The sequence below is a fragment of the Bidens hawaiensis genome, unplaced genomic scaffold, assembly GCF_021521415.1.
Source record: "Bidens hawaiensis isolate Kalapana, Puna unplaced genomic scaffold, B.hawaiensis_p1.1 tig00062608_1, whole genome shotgun sequence".
NCBI classification, from domain to species: domain Eukaryota; kingdom Viridiplantae; phylum Streptophyta; class Magnoliopsida; order Asterales; family Asteraceae; genus Bidens; species Bidens hawaiensis.
Window position 1 is genome coordinate 13,738 of NW_027506518.1, and position 26,052 is coordinate 39,789.

At 39.3% G+C, this 26,052-nt stretch overlaps 1 protein-coding gene across 1 annotated transcript; it reads right to left on the reverse strand.

The window, feature by feature from the left end:
• Positions 1-351: 351 nt before the first annotated feature.
• Positions 352-2,641, reverse strand: LOC143618061 (FRIGIDA-like protein 4a). Its single transcript, XM_077090399.1, has 3 exons — positions 1,764-2,641; positions 1,330-1,505; positions 352-1,046 (listed from the first exon to the last, which is right to left on the reverse strand). Exons 1-3 carry the CDS (start codon positions 2,635-2,637, stop codon positions 549-551), a joined length of 1,548 nt encoding a protein of 515 aa, XP_076946514.1. The 5' UTR covers positions 2,638-2,641; the 3' UTR covers positions 352-548.
• Between the last annotated feature and the right edge of the window lie 23,411 nt (positions 2,642-26,052).

Here is a 26,052-nt window from a genome sequence, read left to right on the forward strand (position 1 = left end):
AAGTAATCTTATGCCCAATCCCATACCCGACCTGGATATTTCAGGTACCTAGTTTCATTGCCATCCATAAGTGCGGCCGACATAGAGACTGCTCATTGTATTTGTGCAACAGACTGCTCATTGAACTTGGCCAGGAACAAGGGCCAATTGGGTAGAAATGAAGGACCAAAACAAGACCATAGAAGATTTTGAGGGACCAAGATTGGCATCTTTAAAAAAATAAAAGCAAAAGGAGGGTGGAAGATGGGCTTCTGACAGCATTTTATCCTTGTCTCTTTGAATTGTTCTAAAAAGGGATGCAAGGCATGTGTGCTCCTGCAAATGCCAACTGCCACCCACTTCCAAACATCATTAAACACTAACACTAATCAAGATTAGGAAAAACATACAAATGTTTAGGTCAGATAAGGATTAACACACACATCACCTACCATTAAAAGGTTAGTGATTACAAACCATATTAGAAAATGAAGATTAAACAAAAGAAATTGCATTATGAAAGTGATTAGCTAGCAGTCAACCTCGAGTCCTTGTACTTGTCGTAGTTTCTATCGGTAGTAAGCTTGCTGGTAAGCCGGCCCATACGCCCCATAAGCGGTAGGATAGTGCATTGGCGGAGTCCCTGGGTATGACAATGGCGGTGATAGCGGTGGTGCAGTGGCTTCCGGCGAGTAAGGGCTGGCGTAAGGGTTGGTTGGTGGACTCCTGTTTCCAAGACCATACACTGGGGGCCCCACCGCGTATCCAGCAGGGTATTGCGTGTGCGACGGTGACCTCACGAAAGTCGGAGGGGCAGGGAACGAGGAAACATAGGCGTTTGTGATACGGCCTGCCTTTGCGGGTGGCATGGGTCCCACGTTGCTGGCTCGGGTTCTTTTGTTTGCGGGGCCCGCAGCAGCCGGCCTCTTCTTCTCCACCTTCACCTTCTCCAGCTGCTCCAGTCGTTTCTTCAGATTCTCGGGTGGGAACACGGCTTCCAGTTTGTATTCTTCAATGCACTTTATCACAGCCTTGAGAGCCGACAGCTCTTTGCGTGCGGCTAAAAACTGTAAAATGTAACATAGTTATAATAGACCAAACAAACAAATGCACCCTGTATAACCCGACTCATAACAATAAGCTGTTGCTAGGACCTAGGGAGGGCTACTAGTTTCCTAACTAAATCTGTACCATGGTTTCTTTAAGTTGATTCAATATGTTATCGGGCAAGTTGCATAATCTAAGAAGCGATTGCACCATATTGATAAAAGTAACATATAGCCAGCTAGACTACCGATTACTAACAAGTGCATGATGTAACATATTAGGAAGGAAATGAATAGAAGTTACCACAGCGCGGCTTGAATTGTTGTTATCTTCGAGAATAGTTGTGGCCGCTTTCTTAGCATCCTTTAAGAAAGATTTCAGTAAGCAAACAGGGGGGAACCTGTCTACAAGACCAACTTCATGGATAAAATGCACAGCATCAACCTGTTGTCCCCTGCTGATTAACTCTTCAATCATATCTGCATCAAATCAACAAGAACCATTTGGGCCTTTAGAATACTTCTATAACCATATTGAACTGGCACGTTAAATCATTTTATGCACAACAATATAAATTCAGAACTTAAAGCCTCAAACAAAGCCATTTCATTTCCTAAACTTGCAGTTTCTATAGGGCAAGATACATTTATAACAAGCTGATATTGTCAAGTATTGCACATACAAACATATAGACATGTATTATATAATCAAAGTAACAGATGAGGTTATAGGCATACCAGGCATTTGATCAGCAAGACCAAGGGCAAGAGCAAGCTTAGGCATCTGTTTACGCCACGCAGAACCAACAACAAGCTTCCTATAGAAATCAAGATCTTCCTGCTTCACGATACCAAACGTCAACAAATGCTGAAAGAACGTATGCACATCCGGCGGCTTCACATTCTCAATCCCACCAAGCAAGTCCAAATTCTCCTTCCACTTGTCCGCAATCTCCTTGGCATTCTTCCTCACACTCGGCGTCACCAAAACCCTCGACTTCCCCAAGATCGGATCCACCATCACCGGGATCAAACTCTCCAGCACCAAAACACAGGCCCAGCTCAAATCAGTCATACACAGCTTCCTCTTATCCACGGGGAACACCTCCGATATCGCCTCGAGCACAAAGCGTGCGGGATCGGCGCACTCGGCCAGCGCCAACGGAATTTGAACCCGCAAGGACTCGATTTCCTTCTTCCTACCACACACAAAGGCACCGAAGCCAACCGAATCCATCCGTAAACAAAAGGACTTGAGTTTGAACAACAAGCCATCGGAATCATCAACCTCTTCCTCCTTGTTATTAGAAGAAGCGGCGGCTTGTAGGGCGGCTTCGACTTTCTTAAGAGCGATGGCGAGGGAATTGTCCATGGTGGCTTCACGCTCTTCGAGGGACACAAGGGATGCTTTTGTTTCGGTGTCTAGGGTTTTGATTTTGTCTTTCATGGCATCCGATTTCTTCATAAGGGTTTCTTCTAAAGAAGTGAAGTGATCGGAGAGTTCTTTCCAGAGAAGCGTGCAGCTCGTCATCAGTGACGTCTGCCGTTGAAACTCATCCAAACTCGGAGCCTGAGTCGACTCACCGGAATCGGAGATCGTAATCGAACCCATAACTCACCAAACGCATGGGAGAACAATAACAACAACAACAGTAATTAATAACAACAAGTATATCAACAACAAGAAAACCAAACCCTAGAGAGAGAAAGAGTTGGTTGGGGTGTTGATTAAGTGGTGTGACTAGATGACGTGGTGGGGTAAAGGCGACTAGATTACGCTGGGGGTGCGTAGGATAAGGAGACCGAACCGTACGTGTTAAAACAGTGGACTCAATTATTGTGTTGTGGTGGCCGCGTGATGTATGTATCTATGTATGTCTTTTACTTTAAAGCTTCAAAGGCTTGCACATGCTAAGGCTACGCTACGTGTACTGAAAGGGCTATAATTGAGGGCGAATTATGATTTGTGGCGCCCAGTCAGTAAAGGGGGCGAATTTGTTTTTAGGGTGTAATGGTGTAGGGGCTACAAGTTGGGCCCACAGTATCTTTTTTTATTATTTTCTTTTTATAATTAAACTAATAAAATAAAAACTAATTTCTTCAAATAATTAAATAAAAATGCATTAAAACTAAAAAGAAAAACAAAAAAAATACATAACTAAAAATATAAGAAAACATATAGCTCGGTTGGCGTACATGTTTAGTTTCGGGTCGGGAAATTGAAACGGATAGCTCGGTTGGTTTAGGTTCATCTGGTTCCATTGTAAGTTCACGTTCGGTTGGTTTGCGAACCATGATGTTGACCGAAAGGAGGGAATGGGTGGTTTGGTTGGTTCGGGTTGTTTCCATGATTCATTTTGCATATATATATATACACACACACAACATATATACATATACATATACGTATACATATGCATATACATATATATACACAAACACAACATATATACATATACATATATAGAATCAGGATCATGAGAGAACCTTTTTAAAATTGAGAACTATGGGAACAATTTTGGAACACAAAAAACCCAAAAATAAAAAAAATCATAAAATAAAAAAAACACAAAAATGAAAAAAGTAAAAAAACCAAATTACTTATTTTAACATCCCGGTTTCATAATAAAAAAACATCGGTTTAGCCAAATTATATACACATATGTATAATATATACATATATGTACATTTACATGATTTTTTTCTACACGTGTATAATTTAAGATAAATGACACTGTACATATGTGTATATTACGTAACTAAAGACTAAATAAAATTATACATATGTGTATAATACGACGTTTTTTTTTATTTTTTTTAATGAAACCGGAATGAAATATAAGAATTTTGATTTTTTTACCTTTTTAAAATTTTTGTTATTTTTGTTTTATGATTTTTTTAAATATTTTTTTCAAATGTGTTTTTAGTGGTCCAAAATGGTTCTTAAAGTTCTCAATTTGCAAAGGGTTCTCTTAGGATCCTTACCTTACATATACACACACACACAACATATATACATATACATATATATACACACACACATATAATATAATAATAATATTTATTCTTCTTCCATGACGATAAAAACCCCCACCCCCGCCCCTTTTCGCCCAAAAATTGTCCGGGGACTGTGTTCGCGCCCAAAATCACCCAAATCTATGCCCCATTACACATAGCCTCGTCTTTATGCCACTTATGTTGTGTGTTGAGTTTTGGTTTTATATCATCATTGCCCTAAATGCTTGGTTGCTTCCTTGTTTTCATCTTATAAATGACATTACATCGATGCCAAAACTTTTTAGGCTTAACATAAGATTGAATCACGTCTAAATTCATTAGCCATGTAAATTAATAATATGTGTATATACTTTTATTGGTGTATTAGATTTACTCAAACTAATATGTATATAAATGAACGTGATACCTGACTCGAAGACGGGTATTACTTTCTCACTTATGTAGTTTTAAAACCGTCATTTTATGATGAACAAATGTACTATCCGATATAAACTTGGTACTATGTAAACTTTTCACGAATACATGACTTTTTCTTTTTTTTTTTCAACTTTTTGTTCAACCTCTTTTTCTCATTCCTTAGTTTTTTTTTTCTATTCTCAAAAAAGTTAATGATATATGTTCAATAGTGTTGCTATAACGAGTATAGCTAACAATAATAATAATAAGACGGTTCAAGAGTATATGCCTAACCAGAGCTTCCTAACCTGCTAAAAGAAACACGACCGGTTATTCTCACCGTAGGAGGGGGTCTCATACGATCAACCAGAGCTTCCATGTTCTTTCAAATTTGATTCGAGAAGGTGTTGTCGATCAAACGTTGGTATGTAGCCCGAAATTCTTCAAGCCAAAGGGTATCTTCTTGAAACAGAAGATTCCCTTATTGGTGTGGAATGTGGTCTTCTCTTCGTCTTCAACATTCATTAAGATCTGGTGGTAACCCTTGCAGGCATCCAAGAAGCACTTGTATTGGAAGTCTGTGAGGGAGTCTACCTTCCAATCAATCTCTGGCAGGGGATAACTATTCTTGGGATATGCTTTGTTAAGGTCCTTGAAATCCACACCCATTCGCCAAGATCCATCAGATTTTTTTGACAATAACTGGGTTAGCAATCCAAGAATGGTATCTTACCTCTCGGAGTATGTTGGCTTTGACAAGCTTATCCACCTCATTACAGGCAGCAAAGATTCTTTTAGCAGCTTCTTTTGGGCAAATGGTTTATGTGTAGGTGAGGTGTTCAAGAAATGTTCGGCATATTCTAGAAACCCTGTAATATCATTTGGACACTTGGAAAAAGCATCTTTACTTTTTTGTAACAAAGTTATGAGCTTGCTCATAGTCTGAGAAGGAAGCTTATTGTTGACTTTGATAGTTTGTTCAGGGTAAGCTGGATTGATGCTTATCTCCTACACAAGGTTATCCCAGTGTCTTCATCGAGCTCCCATGACTCTTCTGCAATGGCTATGAGCAAAGCTTCTTGTGTTGGTACCATTGTAGTTATTCCTCCCATGGTTGGGAACTTCATCATGCCATAAGCTGTAGAAACTACGTCATCAAAAGTAGCAATTCCAGGTCTTTTGATGAGTATATTATAGTTAGATGGGTAGCTTATCACTGTGAATGTAAGCTTCTCAACTCGAGTGAGGTCTGCGTCTCTCAACCGAACATCCAAAGTGAGCTTCCTAAGGGGGAACTACTTTCTCTCCAGTGAAACTTTTAAGAGAGTTGTTGGTTTGTTGGAGTTGATTATTGATTTCTTGAGGGAGCTTTAGGAAACATCTTTCATACATAACCTCTGTTGCTGCCCCACGGTCCATGTAAGCTCTGTCTATGGGGAAGCCATTAAGCTCAGTTTCTACAATGACTGGAGTTGTGACTTTGTTGTGAGGGTTGGTCGGAGGGAAGCAAATGCTCTGTTGGTTCCAGGCGAGTGTTCGCTGCCTCTTATTGCATATCTGAACCATGTTCACTTTCAAAAACCTTTTTTCCACCCCCTTACCTTTCGTTCCATCATATGTCTTAATGTTAGCCGACATTTTGATCTTTGTTTTGAATATAAAGTTTGTTATATGTTCGAAGAAGCATGACAAGGTTGATGGCTTGTAAGGTTGGTAAGGTTCCAAGTGTGTCAAGTCGTCTATGTTAGTAGTGATGATACTTGGGGCTTGGGTTACAACGGGATGGCTCATGGTTGGGAAGCCTTGAGAAGCTTGCCATTGTAAGCTTCTTGCCACGGTTGGCCTTATTGAGATATCATCAAGGCGGTCATCTGAGGGTATCATACCAGGCATCATGAGACCTGGTTGTAGGTAAGTTTGAGGCTTGGAACATATAGCTTCTACTATAGGTGCGGTTATCATGCTTCTGGCCGTAGGTAATGACATTAAAGCTTCTGCAGGGAGGTACTTGTTGGGGGAGGTACCACATCAAGTGAGTTTTGGAAAAGCTGTTCCATGGTGAATTCTTCCGTTTTATTAGGGGTTATGGGTGAAGTTGTAAGGCTTACCATTTCCCGAGGAGAGCTTGTGTTCTCATATTCTCTAATTTGCGAGCTGCTAGGTCATGGAGCTTGGCTTCTTGACGAAGAAGGTATGCTCGTGTTTGGTGGACCATGCATGGGGGAGAGGTTGACCTCATGTTCCTCATGATAATCCAGCCTTATCCTCACCCCCTTAGCCCGCTCTTCCTAAGAATAATTATTCATCAGCTCCCTGAGTTGAAGGAAGTTCCGTTTAACAACTTCTGGCGTCATATCTACTCTCTCTTCCAGAAGTAGGAAATCACTCCTTGGAGAGAATGTTCCACTTCTAGATGAGGGAGGTGGTGATTGGAATTCAATAGATTGTGATGACGTGACCAATGACCTGCTCATTTCCGGCGAACTACAACCAATATTTTCCCCCGAGGAGGAGTTATTTTCCGGCCGATCATCTTTCATAGGAATACTTTGATTAGGATTACTCTTTTCGGCCATAAGAGAATAATACTTGAGAACAATGGACCCAAAACTACCAGATATGTTGTTCGAAGTAGCGTTAGCCCCATGGTAGGCGCCACTTGTTGCTACAACAAGTAGAGATAACAATAATAGTATGGCAGTTCAAGAGTATGTGCCTAATCAGAGCTTCCTAATCTGCTAAGAATCAAAGAAAACACGACCGATTAGTCTCACCGTAGGAGGGGGCCTAATACAATCAACATCCGTCGTGATAATCAGTGATATGATATGATAAAGATATTATAGGAGTATGAAGACAAAGTATATAGAGAATAGGATGAATGAGAATGTGAATACCTTTGGTGAAATGTTCCTTTTATAGGCAGTTGGAAGCTTCTCTAGTGGAAGTTTAAGCTTCTTAACTGGAAAATGCCAGCTCTTCTTTCAGCTCATGCAGATTGGGTGTATGCCATTTCTGTGTAACCCTTGTTCAACTTTTATTTGTCTTGTTGTTAGTTTTACTTTATGGCAGTCACCGGCTTTTGGTTAGTCTTGAATTTTTAGGACATGTCACACCCTATATTAGGCCTGGGCGTGTGACCGTCAGTTGGTACCATTTTTGTAAATAAATCAGAGTTACGGATAATTGCGGAAATATTTGCGTGTATTAACATAATAATATTTACATAACAAAACACGGGATTATAAAACACCTGGTTAATGTTTACAAAATGATTACTTATTTAACAAACCACCATTTACATATTTAAAGTTTTAACAAAATGATCTGAGCCATCAGATCGCCTAGTGGTCACTTTTTCCTTCCCAAGCGTCTATCCTTCGTTACCTGTAAAACAGTCTGAAAATACGTCAGCAACACATGTTGGTGAATAAGCTGACGCAAAATATTTTTATTTACTTAATTACCCCTCGAGACATAACTTAGGTCTCGGCCCATCATGGCCAAGGAATAATCAAGTTAAAAACTTAAAACACAATTATAAACTTAGGCACAACTCGAACCGCTCAGCAAACACCGCAGCGTTCAAGATTACTTAGCTACCATCAGTATACACATGATTACCCTCTCTCAGACATAAATTAGGTCCGGCTCATCATGGCGGAGGCATACAACCAGGTGTGGCGCGGTGTGCCCACCGTCTGACCATATATGTAAGTATCCAAACAAACATACACGACAGCCTGTGGGCCAGGAATTACTTCTGTTCATAATATTTTAGAGATACGTAATCTCATGTAATCAATTTACTTCGACTTGATTAAACAAGTTATAAAAGTTTGTGGTGTATTCACCTTAAAAGGATCATCTTCACTTCGTTGATCGATTAGTCTTTCTTTAGCTATCTCAGACCTATAGTACGAATATAACCTTTTGTTATTAGTGGATCAATAATCTAGCTTTAGACCTTTATTCTATTTTTGTATAATCTTTACCTCATTTATATTTTCTATTTGAACCCTTTAGTTCAAAACATCTTCTCTTTATTTAACTAGTTTTAAACCTTTAGTTTTACTTGTTTACTGTTCTAAACACTACGTTTCTTCTTCTTAAATAAACGTATAGTTTATTATTATTTAAGAAACATAAATAATACTTTTGAAATTAACAAAGAATTATCATTTATATTCATATTTCTTACTCATAATTTCTTTAATATATTTTCTTTGTTTTATTTTTCCTTTTTTTAATTTCTCGAGGTATCGAGTATACCCTCGACTAGTGTCTAAGCATTAATATTATAATATTGTTTTATTATCTTTACTCGGTCAGAACCCCTACCTTGATTTGCTTATATTTTCAAGATGCTTGGGCAACAACTCTACACTTGCACGCTTATCGAGGAGATCTTGATCAACACTTTGTGCACGCAAATTGAGGCACGTCGTTCATCAATCTTTATTGGCACGTACTTCTAGGCGGGGTGTTAGCTCGTCTCGTGGTGGCATGTACTTCAAGGCATCATCGGTTATTGGCACGCAAAAAGAGGAAACTTTAGGTCTTCGACACGAATTTTGAGGTGGAGGTTGTCGGGATCGGTGGCACGCTTTACCAGGTAGTGAGAGAGATATCTAGAGAGAGAATGAGAGATGAGTATGAAATGAGGGGCTTGAAGCCCTATTTTGTAACATCCCAAAATTTCAAGTAATAATATTTTAAATTATTTCTTATGATAAACGAGTTTTTTTGATTTGACAAGCAAATAATAAAATATTAAGAGGGAAGATAAGTAGGCTAATTAAAAGAAATTAAACATGGACCAAAGATGAAAGATGGGCTTTAGGTCCATGGGCTTAAGGGATTATAAATATCCCCTTAAACCCTAATCCTTTCCATTTTCATCCATCTTATCCATTTTACACCTTAAAACACACACTTAAGCCAAACCTTCCCCCCCTAGCCGCCGGCCACCATCCAAATACACAACCAAGCATCGTAACTTAGGATCTTCAATCATGCAAGCAAGATTACAAGTCTAATATCGTATATCAAGCAAACCGTAACCTATAAACATCAAAAGGTATGTTCTCTATGATTAAAGGTTACATTTTTATGAACGTTTTGCCATGAAACTTGACCCTAGAGTAGATCGGGTCTAGATGCTTCATAAAAATACAAACTTGATGACTAAAATGGACTTAGCAAGCTTAAGGTTATGAACGGTTCATCAAGTGAACCCTAGACCTAGCCTAGAACGTTTTTAATCTATAAAGGTCCAAGCTTTATGCCTAAAACGAATTAGATCTTGATGATGGTATAGTGACGGGTGTAAAACGGTTAGTATGAATAGAAAGGGTAGTTAAACTTCTGGTTATAAACCATAAAACAGTTAACAGAGATGGGTAAAAACGATTAAGATAGAAAGATGAGCTGAACACACCTAACCTGAAGGATCTCAGCTAAGACAGGGGGTTCTCGGCCACCTTATGGAGTTCTCGGCCAACCCGTGTTTTCGGACATGTTTGGATTTCGGTCAACACGAGATCTCGGTCAAACCTGAGTTCTCGGTCAGACCATAGTTCTCGGTCAGGATGGGTTCTCGGTCATGAGATGGGTTCTCTGCCAAGAGTTCTTGGCTGGCTAGTTCTCGGTTGGGTTTTGGGCCTAAATCCAGTTGGGCCCAGGTACCAAAATGGACAGTTGGGCTAAGCCCATATCTAATATAAAGCAAACTGGCCCATTATCTTAGGCTTAACAAATAAGCCCAACATAGAAAATAATTTAAAATGTTAATGAAAAATGTGTTAAGATAGTTAATGAAAAATGTGTTAAGATAGTTAACCCCAGCCAGGGGCTCTACCCCTTGGACCCCGCTAGGGGCTGCCGCCCCTAGAACCCCGCTTCCAGGGGCGCTGCCCCCGGACCCCCGTTCGTTGTGGGTAATAATTGAACTAGGAAGACGATATGGGTAGTGATAGTTAATTAATACATGTAATTGTTATACAGTTAGTCGTGCACAGCTCAAGAAAGGGATTACCATAAACGGTGAACGTAACCACATTCAGGTGAGTTTCTAGACCCACTTCCTTGTTATGTTTTCGGGGCTGTGTGCATACTCGATATGAATGCTAATACACTTACCTTAAATGCTAAGTGTATGTCTTTATGAATATTGTGATAGTTATGTATGTATGCTTGATAGTACATGAACGACCTTCGGGTATTGCACGTATTGTTAAGGCAAGTATAGTGTAGTATGTATGATACGTGTATGGGAATAAGGAAGTATGTACGACTATGATATGTATGGTGTTAAATGTATGGATATGGTAATGAAAGGTAAGATAAGGTTAAAGGGTTGCATACCCTAATAATATATGCGCAGGATAAAGGGTTGCATACCCTAATAATATATGCGAATGTTAAAGGGTTGCATACCCTAATAATATATGCGAATGTTAAAGGGTTGCATACCCTAATAATATATGCGAATGTTAAAGGGTTGCATACCCTAATAATATATGCGAATATTAAACGGTTGCATACCCTAATAATATAGGCGAATGTTAAAGGGTTGCATACCCTAATAATATATGCGAATGTTAAACGGTTGCATACCCTAATAATATATGCGAAGGTTATAGGGTGAAATGCTCTTTAAAACGTAAGGTATGAATATTAAAGAAAGAGAGTAAGTGAGTAAGTACGTACATAAGCGAAAGTATGGAGTACGTAAGATAGTATGTCATTATGAATGTGTTGTATGTGGTATGATTAACTAGAACTCACTCAGCGTAGCTGACTTTTAGTATGCACGCAGGCGATTAGGATGAGACAACTGGCTTGAAAGGGGACACATGGCAGATGAATAGAGAAGCTGGCATCTGAAGATTTAATTGTTAATGTTTGAACTAAAAGACATGTTTTAAGCTATGTTTTAAAGGCAAGTTATGAATGTTTGTAATGACTGTTGATGTTTTATGTTATTCCGCGAAAGTTTTAATTAACTCTGCTTTTGAACTGCGTTTATGAGTAAATCCAACGTCCAAATGTGAGGCTCCGGTAACGGGGCCTTACAAGTTGGTATCAGAGCAAAGTTCGAGAGATTTAAGCATCCTACATGCTTAGACTCGAACAGATAATGGAATTTAATTAAGAAAAGGAAGAAGATGCCAGTCCAAGAATGTCATATGTCACTCAAGTAAGCTCGGTAAAGGCAAAGTGTATGGTCAAATGACATATGTGAATACTAGGGACAGGATTTATTTGATTGCTTTGATTGACTAATTGTTTAAAGTAGAACCAACACAAATGGACTCATAAAAGGAAGTGTATAGGACACGGAATGTAATGTTATTAGCTAATCACAGCTGGCCACTGTTATTACCTGTTAGCCTTACTATATTTGTACTAAATAGTTCCTTGAGTGATGATGTTTGTGTTTTCCCTTTTTTTATATTACGATGGCTGGAACAGGAGGAAATGTGGGAGCGGGAGGTCGCACTGGACGACGTGGCAGGCCTCGTCGTGCCCAGTAACCTTCGGTTGAGACAGATTCCAACACCAGAGATGAAGGGAGTGCAGCTGGAGGGGGTCCAGTCAACAACGAAGGGGTTCAACTGGATCCCACAATTCAGGCAGCTATTGTTCAAGCTGTAGCCACTGCTGTGAAGAATATTACTCCGGGGGGGTCTTCTGGAAGCCGTGAAAGAACTGTTGGAGGGGCAGGTGGTGATGGTAGGAGAGATGATGAAGAAGAGAGGGAGGCCTCGAGTGGGGTTAATTATGTGAAAGCCGGTGATAGGAAAAGAGGCCGAGGCGGGTGCAATTATAAGTCCTTTAAAAGATGTGACCCGCCAAAGCTGACTGGTTTGGGTGATGCAATCGCTACTCTTCAGTGGATAACCGCCATGGATAAAATTATCCGAATCAGCGAGTGTCGTCCTGACCAATCTGTCGGTTACGCCACCCAATCATTTGGTGATGAGGCGATGTATTGGTGGGAATCGGTTGAGCAAAGAAAGAGCCCAGATGAAATCAAGGCTATGAGGTGGGAGGATTTGAAAAAATTGGTCATGAAGAAATTTTGTGCAGACGCCGAGGTTGAGAAGGCGGAGATGAAGTTCCTAAACTTGATAGCTGGGACGATGACTCATCGTGAGTATACCACCGAGTTCAACCGAATTTCTAGGTTGATGCTTGATATGGTCAACACTGAGGCTAAGAGAATTAAATGCTATGTGAGGGGTTTGCCACAAAAAGTCCGCATGTTAGTCAGGGCAAATAAACATGCTACTTTTGACTTTGCTGTTGAAACACCCCGCAACCGCAGCGGAAACGTAAACGGGGTGCGACAGACTCGTCTGATATCAACCACATTGTTTATAAAGAAAACTGAATACATTAATATACTTCAAATTACATTATCTTGTATTTCATTACCGTCTAGGTGATACACACATCATACAATACGATACACAATTCTATTTGTTATAATGTATCCTAATATCCTGCACGCAAATCTTACACACATCAAGCACTTAGCACGTAAGCAATCACTTCATCTTAATTGTACCTGAAAAGCATGTGAGAAAACGGGTCAACTACGAATAGTTGGTGAGTTTCACAATTTGAGTAAACCATGATAAGTCCATATCAAAATATAATATTATCTGGGGACACTGTTAACCCAGTACTGTACTCATTCCGGGGGCAATGTTAACCCAGAATTACGATGTAATTATGCTGAGCCCACAAGTGAAACCTCTGACTATCACACACAACCCCCGTGGCATATCCCCCGCCCACGGGCCCGTGGCATATCCCCCGCCCACGGAACTGCCCCAAACCACTATGTCTAACATTACATAGCAAAATAAATAACAACAAAATAGACATGTGAAACTGGCTGGGAAACATCAGCAAATCCATGCCGGACCAGTTGGGTTTGTCAAACCAATAGTACTATCCACACTCTACCGGCTTTCAGTTAATCACTCGTGTTCCGGGGCCTTAGAATGTTAGCAACTCAGACAATTACCATCTTAGTACATTTCCGTACGATTCCCGTACAATAAAATATATATAAATCCACGCAAGTCCATGCGTTCAGTATGTATTTAAACATTTCAGTAAAAACATGCTTCCGCCCCGAGAAAATATTCAAAATCAGTTCAGAAAAGGGGCTCGTGAAACTCACCTTAGCACATGCAAGCAGGTAACAACAATCATTATCAGTTAACACGTACAATCTGTAATATGATCCCTACGATCGTTACTATACACTCATTATTAATATAACTTTAACCAAGTTAACCGGTACATCTGGGGGCACTGTTAACCCAGAACTGTACCCGTTCTGGGGGCAAGGTTAACCCAGAAACACTTCTCCAGACTCAGATTGTGATGTCGTTTAGAGTTCCATGGTCACAACTACTATTAGTCGTTTTTCTCGTTTTACGTGCCTAGCACGGTTATCCGTTTTTATGTTTCAAAAATGAGTTTGGTCACACACGACCCGAAAATAGTGGTTGACTGATAATTTAATTAAAGATGTGAAATTATAGCTTGGTTTAGACGTCCCGATTGGCCGCGGGACCCGTTTCCGTCTTTGGCGTACCAGAAACTGTTAAAATAGGTTAAAATTACTCAAATCATCCGAATTATTTTTGGATGATTCATTTTTACTTGTTTAACTCATTCATATGAAAATAGTCCATTTTTAGGGTTTTTATACACCAGTCAACTCGCTTAAGCGAACTTTACCGGTTCACTCGTTTTAAGCTTTAAAAGTTTGTTTTTGCACAAATAATTATCCGTTTAATCTCGGATCTTGAAATTTTTCACAAAAGACTTTTTGACAGTGGGGAATTTTATAAATATTTCCAGAATTAAATTTTATATTTAAAATTTATTTATCTATTTTTAAACACCATTTAAACACTAAATATGTCATAAATACCAAACAACCTTAGAAAAATCCCAAATTTCTCCTGGATGTCCCCTGCCATCCACATAGTCCCCTGTAATTTTTCCAGAACCCAAATCTTCCTTTACATGCCATTTCACTAAAACCGAGCTAGAAAACCCTAGAACTCGTTTAACCGAAAAGTCTACTTAGACTTCTCCAACGGACCTCAAATTTTGTGTGTGACTTATGCATGATATAAAAAGCTTATCTGAAATTTTCCAGATTTTTTCATGATATTTAACTATTTTTTACCATTTTTGGCCAAAACCGAACATTAAATTAACCAAATATTCATCCTTTGTCCAAAAATTACCAAAAATTCACAGAACTCTTATTTTCCTGTGTAGAACATCCCTGTAAAATTTCATGACCTAACTCTAAAGCATCAATAATCTGTCCAAATTTCCCAAAACCGAACATAACCGAATATACCTTTCTTTTTCCGCCACTACAAGCTACAAACTCGTCTTTCCGCCTTATCTACCACTAAACACAGAACCTACAACCAACATACCATAATACCAAGCAAGTTACACTCACGATCAAGCCTCTTACACTATAGTTTCGGTTATGATTCAAAAACAAAGATTTAAACCGTAAAAATTCGTTTTTGATTCGTTTAACTCCTTTCTTGGACCAAGATCCCTTGTATAACCCGTATACATCACTTGATCATGCAAGAATCGGTTTTCATCTTTGAATCCTCATTTTCTTGCAAACAAACTCAAGAAAAGAAGGTGAAAACGTGAATAACTCGATCATTACCTTGTTTTTCTTGCTAGAACTCTCGGTTTTTAGTTCATGATCTTGAGAGAATGGATGATCTTGTGGAATTGTTTGTAAAAAAAAGAAATAACAATGAATGGGTGTGGGTTTGGTCCGATCAGGATAAGTGGAGGGGTGGGGTGGGACCCACGTCTCCATTTTTAGCCACATATTTGGATTTCCGCAATCCGGATAATGTTTAGGATAATCTGGTTCAGTTCGTTTTTCGGTTAAATGTTTAATTCGGCTTAAAACGAGGCTAAAACGGTCGTTTTTCGGCTTAAAAATGAAATTTATATAAAACCGATTTAAAAACTTTAAAAACTTAAACCATGACATTTATTAACTTAAAACATCATATCATTAGTCATCGCGCATCTTTTTCGGCTTGATCGATCATCTCTTGCTCGGTTTGGTATTAAAGGTTTCGTTTAACGTACCGACGTACATTAAATCGAAATTCTTTTTCTGTGCCGTACTTTACTTATCCCGAAGCATTAATGCTTCGTAAAATCACTAAATATTATAGATATCGTCTATAATTGAACCATTGATTCGTTCGGGTTTCAATAACTATCGATCGATTGATCGCATATTCAATACGATGAATTATATATTCACGTACAATCAATACAGTGAACCATGTATTCTCGTATAATTACTATGGTAATTCATGTACCCGACATTAAATACGACGTAACTATTGTCTACCGGTTAGGGTATACTTGGTTTCGTCGGAATCGTTACAGCTGTCGAACTCGCAGAGATGGTTTATGAGGACCTGGCTGTGGATGATGTCGTTGTGATTGAAGAGAATAATGAAAAGAAGTGGGCTCCTGCTAAATGACCCGGTACTCAGCTGTGGAACCCTAAAGATAAGAAGCAGGAAGTTTGGGAGAAGAGGTCGTGTAAGACCTGCGGGAAAATGCACGGTGGTGAGTGCAAGTGGGGTAAGAGTTCTGATACTTGTCATAAGTGTGGGAAGGTTCATGGTGGGGAATGCAGGATGGGATCAAATGCATGTTATAAGTGTGGGAATGTTGGGCATTATGCCAATGAGTGCAGTGAGAAACCGGCATGTTTCCGGTGTGGTAAGATGGGCGATATGGCCAGAGAGTGTACCGAAGCTGGGGGAAGCGGAAGGAAAGATGCTGAAACATCAAGGACAAAGACCAGAGCCTACATGCTGACCCAAGAGCAGGCCAGACAGATCCTAGATGTCGTCACAGGTACGTTTATAGTAAACGGTGTTTCCGCTTCAGTATTATTTGATTCAGGTGCGAACAAGAGTTTCGTTGCCACTCCCTTTAGTGAATTAGCTAAAATGAAATGTTGCAGAGTGTCTGAAACTTTTATAGTAGAAACCGCTAGTGACACTTCGGTTAAAATAATGAAAGTGGTTAAGGACTGTAAGATAGAGTTAGAGGGACATGAGTTCCCTGTTACCTTGTATGTTATATACTTGGGAGGGTTCGATGTGGTTCTGGTAATGGATTGGTTATCTGAGTATGAAGCTCAAATAGTGTGTAAGAATAGGATAATAAGGTTAAAATCCTTGGATGGTAGTGCGGTGACGGTTTATGGCGATAAGGAGAGTTCTAGGCTTAATGTCATTTCGATGATAAAAGCCGAAGGTTTGTTACGACGAGGGTGCGGTGCCTACCTGGCATACATTGTCAACGCTACGAATGAGACAAAAGAAATGAAAGATGTTCCTATCGTGCGCGACTACCCAGAAGTATTCCCTGAGGATCTTCCGGGGTTGCCACCGGAGCGAGAGACAGAATTCTAGATAGATTTAATACCAGGAGCCCAGCCCGTCACGAAAGTGCCTTACCGTCTAGCGCCGTCCGAGATGAAAGAACTGATGTCCTGTAACGATTCCGGCAAATCCAGGTATACCCTAGCCGGTATATACTATTTACGTGTTATTTAATATTGATTATATGAGTTATAGCACATTGATACGAATATATATGGTTCACAGTATGAATCATACTCAATTATATAGTGAATCGTATTGGAATTACAATTAATCAATGATCGGTTATTGAAACCCGAACGGATCGGGAATTACATTATAGACGATGTATAAAATGTTTAGTGATATTTACGAAGTATTAATGCTTCGGGATAGGTGAATTATAGCACAGAAAAAAGATTTCGATTTAATGGTACGTCGGTACGCTAAACGAAACCTTTAACACCAAACCAAGCAAGAGACGATCAATCAAGCCGAAAAAGATGCGTAATTATTAATAATATGATGTTTTAATGTCATGGGTTAAGTTTTTAAAGTTTTTAAATCAGTTTTATGTAAATTTCATTTTAACCCGAAAAACGACCATTTTAGGCTCGTTTTATGCCGAATCACGAGTTTAAACGAGAAACGAACTGAACCAGACTATCCAAAACATTATCCGGATTGTGTAATCCAAATATGTGGCTATGGTGTGAAGTTGTGGGACCCACCCCCACCCCACTTGAGGCCGATCGGACCACATTATTATTATTATCATTCCATTTTCTTTTTTCTAACAACAAAACTCTCTCAAACTCTCTCAAATCTCTAACTCTTTCAAGTTTTTCTTCCAAGATCATCATATTTTAACCAAGATTTTGAAGGTATAAGCATGTTACAATACATAATCTTTGGTGTTAATTACTTAGTTTTGAGTTGTTTTTGCAAGAACAAAAGGTTCCAAGTGAAATATGGGTGAAAACCCGAGATGGAACCGGTTCTCGTATGATCAAGGGATGTATACAAGTTATACAAAGGATCTTGATCCAAGTAATGAGTTAAAAGTGTTTAGAATAAAATTTTACGGTTAAAATCTTGTTAAAATGGATTTCCAAGTGAAAGATGGGTGAAAACCCGAGATGAAACCGACTCTTGCATGATCAAGAGATGTATACATGTTATACAAGGGATCTTGGTCCAAGAAATGAGTAAAAAGAGTCGAGAACGGATTTTTACGGTTAAAACCTTTGTTTTTGCATAAAAACCGACACTTTGAAAGAAATGGTTTGATTGTTGGTATAGTTTGCTTGGTATAGTGTTATTGTGCTTGTAAGTGTTGTATCTAGCGGCTAGCAAAGGCTAGAAACCGAGATCCTTGCGATCTAAAGCTAGAAAGCACAAGATAGTTCGGTTTTCGTGTGTATATGAAATTTGGACAGATTTTCGTGTGCTTAGAGTCGGGTCACGAAATTTCACAGAGATGATCTACACATGAAAATAAGAGATCTGTGAATTTTTGGTAATTTTGGATAAAAGATGAATATTTGGTGAATTTAATGCTCGGTTTTGGCCAAAAATAGTGAAAAATAGCTAAACATGATGAAAAATTCTGGAAAATTTAAGATAAGCTTTTTATAACATATAAAAGTCACCCACAAAATTTGAGCTCAGTTGGAAAAGTCTAAGTAGACTTTTCGGTGAAACGAGTTCTAGGGCTTTCTAGCTCGGTTTTGGGTGAAAATGGCTTGAAAAATAAGTTTTAAATTCTGGAAAAATTCCAGGAAGTTATGAGGATGATAGAGATCATCCCAGAAAAATTTTGGATTTTTCTAAAGTGTTTTGGTATTTTTGACATATTTAGTGTTTTAATAAGATTTAAAAATAGATAAATAAATGTAATATAAGAAAATAAATCTGGAAAAATTTTGTAAAATTTTCTTTCTGTCAAAATAAGTTTTGTGCACAATTTCAAGACCCGAGACTAAACGGGTAATTATTTGTGCTAAAATGAACATAAAAACAAATATTTAAAGCTTAAAACGTGTAAACCGGCAAAACTCGCATAAGCGAGCTGACTGGTATATAAAAACCTAAAAATGAACCATTTTCATAAATCTAAGTAAATTAAGTAAAAATAAATCATCCGAAAATAATTCGGTGATTTGGGTAATTTTACCCGATTTTACTGTTTCCGGCACCTAAATGACGGAAACGGGCCCCGCGGCCAAACGGGGTGTCAAACCGAGCTCTAATTTCATCACTTTAACTAAAATAACAGTCAAACACCATTTTTGGGTTAAGTGTGAATAAACTCATTTTTGAAACTAAAAACGGATAACCGTGCTAGGCACGCAAATCAAGGAAATCATAAAAATGATAATTTTGACCGTCAGACTCTAAGCAATGTCACAATCTGAGTCCTTAGAAGTGTCACGGGGTTAACATTGTCCCCGGATTGAGTACAGTACTGGGTTAACAATGTTCCCAGATGTACCGATTGATACGTATTTTAGTTATGGGAATTATATAGTAACGACTAGATATTATATTACAGATCCAGGCACGTAGCTGTTCATTATATTACCCACCGACTCACAAAAAGGTGAGTTTTCACGAGCCCCTTTTAATGAACTGTTTTAAATATTTTCTCGGGGCGGAAAGCATGATTGTGTTAAATTATCTAAGTACATACCGATCGTATGGAAACACTTGTATATTTTTATATATATATATGGTATGATGCATAGAATAGATAATTTGTTTATCGGGTGGAATTGTTCTGGGGTAACTTAGTTCCCAGAGGGTTATTGGATATATTTCTGGGTTAACAGTGTTCCCAGAGGGTATTGGATATGTTTCTGGGTTAACAGTGTCCCCAGAGGTTATTGGATATGGTTCTGGGTTAACAGTGTCCCCAGAGGGTTATTTGATATGTACTGGGTTAACAGTGTCCCCAGAGGGTTATTTGATATGTACTGGGTTAACAGTGTCCCCAGGGGTTATTTGATATGTACTGGGTTAACAGTGTCCCCAGGGGTTATTTGATATGTACTGGGTTAACAGTGTCCCCAGGGGTTATTGGATATGTTCTGGGTTAACAGTGTCCCCAGGGGTCATTTATGGTGTTTTTGGGATTAATAGAGTTTTCATTAACGGGCTTAGCATAATTTCATCATTAACATATGATTTTTATACTGATCTATGGTTTATTTAAATTAGTGAAACTCACCAACTATTCGTAGTTGACCCGTTTTCTTTACATGCTTTCTAGGTATGCCCAGGTTGGAATGATTGATATGTGCTTAACTATCTGTGCTACCTGTTGGAAGCTTGCTGCTCTGTATTTTGTAATGAATATATATTAATGTCTTATTGGTAATATATGTGTGTAACACCTAGACAGTAACGCAACTCGCAACAATGTAATATGTTATAAATTAATGTAGTGGTATTTTCTTTATAAGCAATGCTGTTGATATCAGATGTGTCTGTTGCATCCCGTGTACGTTTCCGCTGCGGTTACGGGGTGTTACATGTCCCAACTACAAGAACTCCTCGACAAAGGTTTCATTAGGCCAAGTGTTTCCCCGTGGGGCGCACCAGTGTTATTCGTGAAGAAGATGGATGGAAGTATTAGAATGTGCATAGACTATCGCGAGTTAAATAAGCTTACGGTAAAGAATAGATATCCTTTGCTAAGGATTGACGATCTGTTTGACCAACTGCAAGGTTCAAGTTGGTTCTCACGAATAGATCTCTGATCAGGATATCATCAGCTGAAAGTGAAAGAGGCGGACATCCCTAAGACAGCGTTTTGGACGCGGTATGGACACTACGAGTTTCTCGTGATGTCGTTTGGTCTAACCAATGCTCCTACAACGTTTATGGACATGATGAATAGGGTGTGTCGGCCAATGTTGGATAAGTCAGTAATCGTCTTCATCTATGATATACTGATTTATTCAAAGAACGAGTCTGATCATGCTGAGCATCTGAGGGAGGTATTGGAAACTCTGAAGAAAGAAAGCTTATATGCTAAGTTTTCGAAATGCGCTTTCTGGTCATGCGAAGTGCAATTTCTAGGTCACGTGATCAATCCTGAAGGAATCACCGTGGACCCGACTAAGATTGAAGCAATAACAAATTGGAAGACTCCGCAGAATCCGACTGATATACGAAGCTTCTTAGGGTTAGCTGGCTACTATAGGAGATTCATCGAAGATTTCTCCAAGATAGCCGCGCCGTTGACCAGTATGACCCGGAAGACGGTAGTATTCAGTTAGGGTAAGTTCCAAGAGGAAACTTTTGAGGAATTAAATAAGAGACTCACACAAGCTCCAATCCTTGCCTTACCCGATGGTGACGAGGATTTGGTTGTTTGCACTGATGCTTCGTATCGTGGGTTAGGTTGCGTGTTGATGCAACGAGGAAAAGTAATAGAATACGTGTCTAGACAGTTGAAGGTCCACGAGAGTACTTATCCGACGCATGATTTAGACCTAGCAGCAGTAGTGCATGCCTTAAAGATATGGAGGCATTACCTGTATGGTACTAAGTGTACTATTTATACGGATCATAAAAGTTTAAAGTACTTCTTCGAGCAGAAAGAGTTGAACATGAGACAGAGGAGGTGGTTAGAATTGATAAAGGATTACAACTGTGACATTAAATACTATCCTGGTAAAGCTAATGTGGTCGCTGACACGCTAAGTCATAAGAACGAGGAAGTCATTGCAACAGTGAAGTCATACCGGTTGATTATGAATTCAAGTCTATTTGAAGAAATCATCAAAGTGCAGGCAGAAGTGCTGGTAGATGAAGGGCTAGCAAAAAAGAAAGGATTTTCGGTCAGCAAGAAGAGTTGATGAAAAACACGCATGGTGTTAAGACTAGGTTTAACCGTATGTGGATCCCACTCCATGGAGATCTTAGAGGTCAAATCTTAGATGAGGCTCATAAGTCAAGATACTCAATTCATCCCGGAGCTACGAAGATGTATCAAGATTTGAAAAGGGACTATTGGTGGCAAGGAATGAAAAATGATGTAGTAGATTATGTTAGTAAGTGCTCAACTTGTTTACAAGTCAAAGCCGAACATCAGAAGCCTGATGGGAAGCTGCAACCGCTTGAGATACCGGAATGGAAATGGGAACACATCACTATGGATTTCATAACTAAGCTACCTTGTACAGCTAAGCATCATGATACCATCTGGGTGATTGTGGACCGTTTGACCAAAAATGCTCACTTTTTGCCTATACGAGAGGCTATCTCGTCAAAAACGTTAGCAAGTTTGTTCATTAAAGAGGTCGTATCTAGGCATGGTGTACCATTATCGATCGTGTTTGATAGAGATACACGGTTTACTTCGAGATTTTGGAAGAAGTTCCATGAAGCTTTGGGAAGGAGGCTGAACATCAGTACGACGTACCATCCTCAAATAGATGGACAGTCTGAAAGGACGATCCAAAACCTGGAGGATATGCTACATGCTTGCGTTTTAGATTTTGGTAGAAGTTGGGATGATCATCTGCATCTGGCGGAGTTCTCCTATAACAACAGTTACCATTCAAGTATTGGTATGCCACCGTTTGAAATGCTTTATGCTAGACAATGTAGGTACCCGGTTTGTTGGGGAGAGATTGGCCAGAAAGAAATGGGAAGCCTTGAGGTCGTTCAAGAGACATCTTCAAAGTTCGATCAGATTAAAGCAAGAATGAAAGCTGCTCAAGACAGACAGAAGTCGTACGCTGATAAGCTGCGATGACCGATCGAGTTTAACGTTGGTGACAATGTGATGCTCAAGGTCTCGCCTTGGAAGGGGATCATTCGTTTCAGGAAGAGGGGGAAGTTGAGTCCAAGGTACATTCGCTCAAGTACTTCAAATGGTCCAACAAAACGTGGACTAAGTTTTCCTTTCTTACTGAAGTGAACAACACCTTCCAAGGAGAAACTTTCAATAAGACTCTATCGCCTACATTGAATTCCAATGGCTTACGACAGATATTGGCGTAACTCTTTTGTCGGTCTCACGTTATCTTAAGTCGTTCTCGGATTTGCAAAACCTTATCGGTGGTTTCTTGGACTATCTCGGGTCCAGATAATTGATTGTCTCGAGTTTCAGACCAGCATACCGGCGTTATACATTTTCATGTCGTATAACGCTTCGGACGGTGCGACTTGAATACTTGTGTGATAACTGTTGTTGTATGAAAATTCCATTAGGGGAAGACGGTCATCCCAACTTCCACCTAAGTCAATCACACAAGTACGGAGCATATCTTTAAGCGTTTGATTTATCCTTTCGCTTTGCCCATTGGTTTGAGGATGATAGGCAGTGCTAAGGTTTAATTGGGTTCCTAACGCTTGTTGGAAACTTTTCCAGAAATGAGATGTCAAGCGACTGTCTCGATCAGAGATGATAGACAAAGGCACTCCATGCAATGAAACGATGTTGTTTACATAAATTCGTGCTAATCTATCCATGGAGTAGGTATCGTTGATATATATAAAATGTGCGGATTTTGTTAACCTATCAACTATAACCCAGATCGCATTATGCTGACGTGTGGTTTTCGGGAGTTTTGTGATGAAGTCCATTGTTATCATTTCCCACTTCCAAACGGGGAGTTCGAGTTGCTGAAGCAATCCCGAGGGCTTTTGATGTTCAACCTTGTCTTTCAAACACGTCAAACATTTTGCAACATGCAAAGCGATGTCCTTTTTCATTCCATTCCACCAGTAGTTCAACTTAAGGTTTTGATACATTTTGTCACAACCGGGGTGCATCATGTATTTGGACTTGTGAGCTTCACTCACGATCTTTTCTCGTAATTCTCCAACGATTGCTACGCAGATCCTTTTTCCAATTCTAAGTATACCATCGTCACCTTTGACCAATGAGTGAATGGTACCGTTACATTTTTCATCGGAGATCTTGTTTACTTCAATGGCTTGGAGTTGGGTTAATCGGATTTTCTCTACTAGATCTACTTGGAGTTCTAGTCATAATGCTCGCACTCTATTTGGTTCTCATGTTCTTTACGACTTAAGGCATAGGCCACAACGTTGGCTTTACTTTTGTGATAAATGATTTCACAATTGTAATCGTTTAATGTTTCCGTCCATCTTCGTTGACGCATGTTGAGTTCTTTTTTGTTCAAAGATGTGTTTTAAACTTTTGTGATCGGTCTACACGATGAATTTGACTCCATAGAGATAGTGCCACCATAACCTTAAAGCAAAGATTATGGCGCCTAACTCTTGATCGTGAGTTGTGTAGTTCTTTTCATGCACTTTAAGTTGAAGAGAGGCGTAAGTGATTACTTTCTTTCGTTGCATTAGTACGCAACCCAATCTGGAATGGGACGCATCGATAAAGACTATGAAATCCTCAGTACCTTCTGGCAAGGCCAGTTATGTGCATTGGTGAGTTTTTGTTTGAGCATATCGAAAGCATCTTGTTGTTTGATTCCCCATTCATACTTGATATTTTTACGAGTTAAGGAGGTTAGAGGAATGGTTATTCGAGAGAAATTTTCAATGAATCTTCCATAGTAGCCGGCCAAACCTAAGAAACTTCAGATCTCGGTTGGTGATTTTGGAATCTCCCACTTCGATATGGATTCAATTGTTGCGGGATCTACTTGAATTCCATTCACGTTTATGATGTGACCAAGAAATTGTACTTCGTGAAGCCAAAATTCACATTTCGAGAACTTGGCGTACAATTTCTCATTTCTAAGTAATTCAAGCAGGATTCTGAGATGTGTTTCATGATCTTCCACGGACTTAGAATAAATAAGTATGTCGTCATTGAACATGATAACAAACTTATCTAAGTAAGATTTACAGATTCGGTTCATCATATCCATGAACGCGGCTGTGGCGTTAGTAAGACCAAACGGCATGATCATGAACTCATAATGTCCATACCTTGTTCGGAAAGAGGTTTTCAGGATATCTTCGGATTGGACTTTCAATTGGTGATAGCCGGAACACAGATCTATCTTAGAGAAGTAGCTGGCTCCTTGCTGTTCGTCGAACAGATTGTCGATTCGGGGTAATGGGTATCGATTCTTGATGATTACTTTTTTCAGGGCTTGGTAATTGATACACATTCGCATTGATCCATCCTTCTTCTTGACAAATAGAATTGGCGCTCCCCATGGTGATAAACTTGGAAGGATGAATCATTTCTTGAGCAGCTCGTCTAATTGCTTCTTCAACTCTTTATTTCGGTTGGAGCCAAACGATACGGGGTTTTAGCAATTTGAGCAGTTCCAGGCATAAGATCTTTTCTAAGTTTGACTTCTCGATCGGGAGGAATTTCTAGCAGCTCGTCGAAAAAACATCGTGAAGTTCGGAGACAATAGGTACGTATTTTATCTCCTTTGGTTTGGATTCTTTGGTGACGTAGGCCATGAATGCTAAGCATCCTTGATTCAAACACATATTAGCTCTAGTCATGGAGATTATGCTAACTTGGTCAGCGTCCTTGTCCCCTTTAATTCGAATGGTGCATTTATCAGGGGCTCGAAGTTTAATGGTTTTTCTATCGCAGATGATACGGACATGATTGTTGGATAACCAATCCATACCAAGTACTATATTAAAACCAACAAGAGTCACGGGCAATAATTGGATGGGTAAAACGTAACCAGCTAATAAGATTTTTCCCTTTTCTAAAGCTTCGGAGATTTTAACAATTTCCCCACTAGCGGTTTCGAAGCTTTAAGTTATATTTAATTTCTTTAAAGGTTAGTTTAATAGACTACAAAAGTTATAATCTATAAAACTTAAATTGGGACCTGAATAGAATAAAACTCTAGCATGCATGTCGTTAACTAAGAACGTACCGGTGATGGTTTCCGGTATATCGGCCACTTTCTTTGTGTCTAAGACGAAGACTCGGGCGTTTCTTTTCTTTGGCTTGTTTCTTGGACCACTGTAACCCGCATCTCCAGTAGCGGGTTTGTTCTTGGGTCACTCGAAGCTGAGGTGTCCCATTTCCTTGCAGTTATAGCAAGTCATGGACTTCTTCCAGCAGTCAGCCGTTGCATGACCAATTTTGTGACACGAATCACAGACTGTTGATGCAGAAGTAGCGAAGTGGCAACGAATCTTATGGTACTTCT

What these genes read in the sequence shown, in the direction of transcription:
- LOC143618061 (XM_077090399.1), bottom strand. Translation starts at nt 2,637, where the DNA reads ATGGGTTCGATTACGATCTCCGATTCCGGTGAGTCGACTCAGGCTCCG. An exon ending in TCTTGCTGATCAAATGCCTG is followed by an intron (nt 1,506 to 1,763) that starts GTATGCCTATAA and finishes GATTTGATGCAG; the next exon opens with ATATGATTGAAGAGTTAATC. An exon ending in ACAATTCAAGCCGCGCTGTG is followed by an intron (nt 1,047 to 1,329) that starts GTAACTTCTATT and finishes TACATTTTACAG; the next exon opens with TTTTTAGCCGCACGCAAAGA.